The following is a 7,981-nucleotide window of genomic DNA, read 5'->3' as shown; positions in this document are numbered from 1 at the left end:
TGTATGTGCGCATTCACAATCTAAGAACGTGCACGCGCTGAACAGTTTAGACCTCAAAACTGCGGTCGTCACTAGTTTCCAGCCAAACCCCGCCTATTTCTAAAATGTATCTTCTTAAAATCTGATTTTAAACCTAACCTTAAATTATGACCAAAAAGCGATTTTTTTCCCTTCATTAATTTTTATGATATATCCATTTGACTTTGTGGCAACTAGTGACAACCCAAAGCTGCAATAATTACTGTAACATTCCTTTACATCCTTCCCCTTTATTCAGTAAGAAACAATAACAGTGAACCAAAGCAACAACACACGAGGCCATAATGTTTCAGTATAATTATATTATATCATATTATCATTAAATTCAATGTAGTACCTGAAACTAACCACACAGGTTGGACAAAACCCTGCCCACCGTCAACACAAGGTCCCAGCAAAAGAGAGAGCGAGAGACAGACAGAGACAGAAAGGCACAAATAGAGTTCAACATTTGAAAAGGATGAACAGGGGGATGGGTAATATGTGTAAAAGATGATTACAAGGCTCTGAGTAGAGTGGAGGACAAACAGAAGAAGGAAAGGTATAAACAAAGAGAGGAAGGAGGGAGATACAAAGAGAAAGAAAGAGAGAGGCACTGAACTGAATGGCAGACAGGCGGACATGGCTACACAACCTAGGCACAGGTTGAAGGAGTATGACAGAGGTGACAACACAGAAAGGCACGAGTAGAAAAATGTCCCCCCCCCCCTTATATTTTTCTTATTTTCTATTTCTGCACATTAAAATGAAATTAGGATGAGGTCCAGGAGGAGAGGACAGTATGAGCGTGAGGGAAAGACTGAGTATGAGGCTTAGCAATATAAAAAAAGGCACAAACAAATTTCAACTGAAATAACCGGATGGGGGCAAGAACAAGTGTTACACATTACATGGAGTAAACAACATACAATAAAAGGCATTTAAAAAAACTAAATAAAATTAATACTATTATTTCCGACCATCATCATATTTCCATTATCATTATTATCAATAATAAAGTACTTTTTTATCTGAAGGAAAGATATAATCGCTCTCTCTCTACCTCTGGCCACTTCTCTACCATTAAAGAAAACCAGAAAATGACTGGAGAGAGAAAAAGAAAGAGAGAGAAAGAGGTTGAAAGAGTGACTGAGGTATATGTATCCTGCCTGCCGGTTCTAGCTTAGTCTCTTTGCCACCTTGTAAGTATATGGTTGCCCTCCATCTCTACCTCTGTGAAAGTATACTGTTGGCCAGTAGAATATCTGCAGGATATTGAGGTATGGTACTGCTGGGTTCAGAGGATATATCTCTCACTACCTACATCCATAAATTGATTCAAAAGTCAACAAAAAGCGTACCAAGAGGTGTACCGGCAAAAAAGCTTATCTCGCTAAACATTAGTGTACCTTTATTTAGTGTTGTAAGGTGCTCCCATCCCTCTCTCTTCTCTATCACCCATTTTCTCTTTCTCTCAATCTTGCTGAATCTCCCAGAATGCTTGTGTTTTAATAGTGTTAGTACGTCCTTCTAACCCCCTCCCCTCACAGTCTCGTAATAAAATACAAATACTGGTTATGAATGGCTATGACTCCCACCTCCTCCACTCTCCCTTTCGCACAAACACCCCCCTCCCTCCTCAGAAGAAGGAGTACTGGTTGTCAATGGCTCTTGCCCTCCCTCCTTCCCGCTCTTCGCCCTCCATCCCATCCAGTTGGCGGAGAGGAGCTTCCCTCTCCTCCCAGTCCTCCACTCCTTCTCCTGCACCTCCTCCTGCAGTTGCTGCAGTTCCTCCTCCTCCACCCCCCAGCTCTGTCTCGGTCCCTCGTTCCTGGGGTGGGGTTGGGGGTGGCGGCCGGCCGGGGGGCAGGGGTGGAGGAGGAGGCTGGGGGGGGCTACGGGGTCTGCTGGTCAAGTCTGTTGGGAGGAAAGAACAGCCGAGAGAGAAAAGCAGAGAAAGAAAGAGTGGCAAAAGGTGTAAATAAAGGAGGGGTGGGCAGGGCGGGGGACAAGGTAAAGGTGAAATTTCCAGAGAGTGAGCGGTGAGAAGGGAGAAGAGGAGGAGGAAGAGGGGGAGAGACAGAGTGAGTGTCATGGCCGCGATGTCTGTGTGACAGGTCCATGTGAGTCATGGAATCAGTCGACACACACACACACACACACTGTGCGCGCACGTACACACACACACATTCCTTGTTCCCGTCTATTAAGTACATATAATTTAAAACACAAAACAATGCATTGACTGATAATGTTCTATGAAGATTCTACATGATCCTAAACGTTTTAGCAGATACAACATTCTTTAGCAGAGGTGGTCTCTCAAGTCATTGCTCTAGGAGTGAGCTTTGTTCTAAAAAAAACTCTATGGTAGGTCCAGTTCTAGATAAGGTTAGTGCAAACTTTACCTTCACTGGAAGACTGAGCAGCACACTGAGGTGAATGGCCACTCTAGCTAGCTCTACACTCACGCTATGGTGCGTTCCATCGCTTTCTTTCTCTCTGTCTCTCTCTAGGTCTCTCTCGCTAGGTCTCTCTCCTGCTGTGTCTCTCTCTCTCGCTGGCTCTCTCTCTAGGTCCCTCTCTCTAGGTCTCTTTCTCGATGTCTCTCTCTCTCTGGCTGTCTCTCACTCTCTCTCTGGCTGTCTCTCACTCTCTCTCTGGTGGTCTCTCTCTCTCTCTCTCTCTCTCTGGTGGTCTCTCTCTCTCTCTCTCCAGGTCCCTTTCTCTCTAGGTCCCTCTCTCTCCAGGTCCCCCTCTCTCTCGGTCTCTCTCTCTCGGTCCCTCTCTCTAGGTCCCTCTCTCTCTAGGTCTTGGTCCGTCTCTCTCGGTCTCTCTCTCTCACCGTCTCTCTCTCTCTCTCTGTCGGTCTCTCTCTCTCTCTCTCGGTCCCTCCCTCTCTCTCGGTCCCTCCCTCTCTCTCGGTCCCTCTCTCTCGGTCCCTCTCTCTCGGTCCCTCTCTCTAGGTCCCTCTCTCTAGGTCCCTCTCTCTAGGTCCCTCTCTCTCGCTCCAGGTCTCTCGGTTTCTCTCTCTCGGTCTCTCTCTTTCGCCGTCTTTCTCTTGCCATCTCTCTCAGTCTCGCTCTCTCAGCCTCTCTCTCTCTCTGTCTCTCTCTCTCAGTCTCTTGCTCTCGCTCTAGGGGTTTGTCTCTCTCGCTCTTGGTCTGTCTCTCTCTCGGTCTCTCAGTACCTCACTCACTCTCGGTTTCTCTCACCCTCTCTCTCGGTCTCTCTCACAGTCTCTATCGGTCTCTCTCTTGCCGTATCTCTCTCTTGCCATCTTTCTCTCCAGGTCCCTCTCTCTCAAGGTCCCTCTCTCTCCAGGTCCCTCTCTCTCCAGGTCCCTCTCTCTCCAGGTCCCTCTCTCTCGGTTTCTCTCTCTCTAGGTCTCGGTCCGTCTCTCTCGCTGTCTCTCTCTCTCGCCGTCTTTCTCTCGTCGTCTCTCTCTGTCTCTGTTTCGGTCTGTCTCTCTCGCTCTAGGTCTGTCTCTCTCGCTCTAGGTCCCTCTCTCTGGGTCCCTCTCTCTCGCTCTAGGTCTCTCGGTTTCTCTCTCTCTCGGTTTCTCTCTCTCTAGGTCTCGGTCCGTCTCTCTCGCCGTCTTTCTCTCGCCGTCTTTCTCTCTCTCGGTCGCTCTCTGTCTCTCTCGGTCGCTCTCTGTCTCTCTCTGTCTCTCTCTGGGTCTGTCTCTCTCTCTCTGGGTCTGTCTCTCTCTCTCTCTCGGTCTGTCTCTCTCTCTCTCGGTCTGTCTCTCTCTCTCTCGGTCTGTCTCTCTCTCTCTCGGTCTGTCTCTCTCTCTCTCTCTCTCGGTCTGTCTCTCTCTCTCTCTCGGTCTGTCTCTCTCTCTCTCTCGGTCTGTCTCTCTCTCTCTCGGTCTGTCTCTCTCTCTCTCGGTCTGTCTCTCTCTCTCAGTCTGTCTCTCTCTCTCTCGGTCTGTCTCTCTCGCTCTAGGTCTGTCCCTCTCTCTCTCTCTCTCTCTCTCTCCCTCTCTCTCGGTCCCTCTCTCTCGGTCCCTCTCTCTCGGTCCCTCTCTCTCGGTCCCTCTCTCTAGGTCCCTCTCTCTAGGTCCCTCTCTCTATGTCTCTCTCTCTATGTCTCTCTCTCTCGCCGTCTTTCTCTCGCGGTCTCGCTCTCTCAGCCTCTCTCTCTCTTTCTCTCTCTCTCGGTCTCTCGCTCTAGGGGTCTGTCTCTCTCACTCTAGGTTTGTCTCTCTCGCTCTTGGTTTGTCTCTCTCTCGGTCTCTCAGTTACTCACTCACTCTCGGTTTCTCTCACTCTCTCTCAGTTTCTCTCACTCTCTCTCAGTTTCTCTCACTCTCTCTCAGTTTCTCTCAGTTTCTCTCACTCTCTCTCAGTTTCTCTCACTCTCTCGTTCGGTCTCTCTCACTCTCTCGTTCGGTCTCTCTCACAGTCTCTATCGGTCTCTCTCTCTTGCCGTCTCTCTCTCTTGCCGTCTCTCTCTCTTGCCGTCTCTCTCTCTTGCCGTCTCTCTCTCCAGGTCCCTCTCTCTAGGTCCCTTTCTCTCGGTTTCTCTCTCTCTAGGTCTCGGTCCGTCTCTCTCGCTGTCTCTCTCTCGCCGTCTTTCTCTCGCCGTCTCTCTCTGTCTCTCTCGGTCTGTCTCTCTCGCTCTAGGTCTGTCTCTCTCGTTCTCGGTCTCTCTCTCGGTCTGTCTCTCTCGTTCTCGGTCCCTCTCTCTCTAGGTCTCAGTCCGTCTCTCGCCGTCTTTCTCTCGCCGTCTCTCTCGGTCGCTCTAGGTCTGTCTCTCGCCATCTCTCTCGGTCGCTCTAGGTCTGTCGCTCTAGGTCTGTCTCTCGCCGTCTCTCTCGGTCGCTCTAGGTCTGTCGCTCTAGGTCTGTCGCTCTAGGTCTGTCGCTCTAGGTCTGTCGCTCTCTCTCTCTCTGTGGAGTCTGGTCTCACTTACACACAGTCAGAGATGGGGGTTGATGGAGAGTCAGGGTGGCGCGTGGTGATGACATCACAGACTGTGGGCCGGCTGCCTGCCCTGTCCCGGCCTGCGAAGAATGACCCAACGAAAACACAATAACAAAGACAGCCAATCAGAGCTCTGGAAGGCACGGGAGAGGGGGGAGGAAGGGGAGGGACTGAAAGAAGGGTGTAGAAGGAGAGTAGGTAGAGTGCTAGGGCCTAGGGGCTTAGAGGGTAGTAGGGGCGAGGGGTTGATTTGGAATTGTGTGTGAGTGTGTGTGAGGGGGGGCAGTTGTAAGGGGCAGGGGTGTATGGGTGGGAGCATGTATAGGCTGATGTAACATCCAAGCCAAAATCAGTGTAAATTGATGGGACCAAGCCATGCGGAACCACTCCAGTGTGTGTGTACGCATGTAAGCACCCATGCTGTAGTGGCCACAGGATGAGGATGCAAAGCAGCCAGTCTTATGTTATAATGACATTGGCAGAAACATCATGCAGTGGCCATGTTTTAGCACACACAACATTACTTATGGCCTGTACACACACAAGTACACACTCCTGATCTTCAATGGGATGATACACACTCACACTGTACTGATTCACTGACGTAATAGCATAGTGTAACCCAATGATAATGCATAAAACATATATACCAGACATACAACGTACAGTGAGGGAAAAAAGTATTTGATCCCCTGCTGATTTTCTACATTTGCCCACTGACAAAGACATGATCAGTCTATAATTGTAATGGTAGGTTTATTTGAACAGTGAGAGACAGAATAACAACAAAAAAATCCAGAAAAACACATGTTATAAATTGATTTGCATTTCAATGAGGGAAATAAGTATTTGACCCCTCTGCAAAACATGACTTAGTACTTGGTGGCAAAACCCTTGTTGGCAATCACAGAGGTCAGACGTTTCTTGTAGTTGGCCACCAGGTTTGCACACATCTCAGGAGGGATTTTGTCCCACTCCTCTTTGCAGATCTTCTCCAAGTCATTAAGGTTTCGAGGCTGACGTTTGGCAACTCGAACCTTCAGCTCCCTCCACAGATTTTCTATGGGATTAAGGTCTGGAGACTGGCTAGGCCACTCCAGGACCTTACTGTTCTTCTTCTTGAGCCACTCCTTTGTCGCCTTGGCCGTGTATTTTGGGTCATTGTCATGCTGGAATACCCATCCACGACCCATTTTCAATGCCCTGGTTGAGGGAAGGAGGTTCTCACCCAAGATTTGACGGTACATGACCCCGTCCATCGTCCCTTTGATGCGGTGAAGTTGTCCTGTCCCCTTAGCAGAAAAACACCCCCAAAGCATAACATTTCCACCTCCATGTTTAACGGTGGGGATGGTGTTCTTGGGGTCATAGGCAGCATTCCTCCTCCTCCAAACACGGCGAGTTGAGTTGATGCCAACGAGCTCGATTTTGGTCTCATCTGACCACAACACTTTCACCCAGTTCTCCTCTGAATCATTCAGATGTTCATTGGCAAACTTCAGACAGGCCTGTATATGTGATTTCTTGAGCAGGAGGACCTTGCGGGCGCTGCAGGATTTCAGTCCTTCACGGCGTAGTGTGTTACCAATTGTTTTCTTGGTGACTATGGTCCCAGTTGCCTTGAGATCATTGACAAGATCTTCCCATGTAGTTCTGGGCTGATTCCTCACCGTTCTCATGATCATTGCAACTCCACGAGGTGAGATCTTGCATGGAGCCCCAGGCTGAGGGAGATTGACAGTTATTTTGTGTTTCTTCCATTTGCAAATAATCACACCAACTGTTGTCACCTCCTCACCAAGCTGCTTGGCGATGGTCTTGTAGCCCATTCCACCCTTGTGTAGGTCTACAATCTTGTCCCTGACATCCTTGGAGAGCTCTTTGGTCTTGGCCATGGTGGAGAGTTTGAAATCTGATTGATTGATTGCTTCTGTGGACAGGTGTCTTTTATACAGGTAACAAACTGAGATTAGGAGCACTCCCTTTAAGAATGTGCTCCTAATCTCAGCTCGTTACCTGTATAAAAGACACCTGGGAGCCAGAAATCTTTCTGATTGAGAGGGGGTCAAATACTTATTTCCCTAATTAAAATGCAAATCAATTTATAACATTTTTGACATGCGTTATTCTGGATTTTTTTGTTGTTATTCTGTCTCTCACTGTTCAAATAAACCTACCATTAAAATTATAGACTGATCATTTCTTTGTCAGTGGGCAAACGTACAAAATCAGCAGGGGATCAAATACTTTTTTCCCTCACTGTACATACAACACCCAAGACTTGCCTTTAGAGGCCAGTGTAAACCCAGTGTAGTTTCATCCTAGTGGAACGTCCTGTGACCTTTCACCCCTGACCTGTTACCTGGCTGCCGGACGGCGGTGGCACCCACAAAGCTGATGAGGGTGACGTCCGAGGCACCCCCAGACTCCAGGGGGATTGGGTGCACGCGGAAGTGCTCCAGCATGTCGAATATGGACTGGAACCACAGGTGCTGCACCCGGCACTGGCCATCCTCGTTCAAAGATAGACGCAGGTGCTGCAGCGGACAGAGAGAAGGGAGAGAGAGGGAGAGAGGAGAAGGGAGGTATGGGGGAGAGAGAGAGCGAGAGAGAGAGAACGAGAAAGGGAATAGAGGGAAGGAGGAGAAGGGGGAGAGAGGAAAGAAGGGAGAAGAGAGGGAGATATGGGTTAGCCTTGGATGCTACTTAGCAGGTGTATCCCCTACCATGGTATAGCTATTTTCCCTACCATTTCACATACAAAGACACTGGTACTTTCCAACACACATGGGTCCCGTGTAGCTCAGTTGGTAGAGCATGGCGTTTGCAACGCCAGGGTTGTAGGTTCGATTCCCACGGGGGGCCAGTATGAAAAAAAAAAGTCGCTCTGGATAAGAGCGTCTGCTAAATGACTAAAATGTAAAAAAAAATATTTAACAACACTGTCTTGCTCTCTCTTTCACACAAGGACAATATAGGAGGAAAGTGGAATCCTAATACACCATCTCCGACGCTCGTTGTATGTGGCAGGGCTT

General features: G+C 48.8%; 1 protein-coding gene across 1 annotated transcript in view; it reads right to left on the bottom strand.

Moving 5' to 3' along the window:
• Nucleotides 1-321: 321 nt before the first annotated feature.
• Nucleotides 322-7,981, bottom strand: part of LOC311102183 (uncharacterized protein) — a 25,367-nt gene continuing 17,707 nt past the window's right edge. Inside the window, exons 9-11 of the mRNA XM_084143432.1 lie at nt 7,309-7,483; nt 4,936-5,026; nt 322-1,935 (exon numbers count right to left, since the gene is read on the bottom strand). Of these exons, the coding sequence (XP_083999558.1) occupies nt 1,914-1,935; nt 4,936-5,026; nt 7,309-7,483 (288 nt within the window). The 3' untranslated portion in view covers nt 322-1,913. The remainder of the gene's footprint in view (nt 1,936-4,935; nt 5,027-7,308; nt 7,484-7,981) is intronic.

This window comes from Coregonus lavaretus, assembly GCF_964263955.1.
Source record: "Coregonus lavaretus genome assembly, chromosome: 2".
NCBI classification, from domain to species: domain Eukaryota; kingdom Metazoa; phylum Chordata; class Actinopteri; order Salmoniformes; family Salmonidae; genus Coregonus; species Coregonus lavaretus.
Note: the sequence above shows the minus strand (reverse complement) of the source record. Positions and strands in the feature narration are given on the sequence as shown.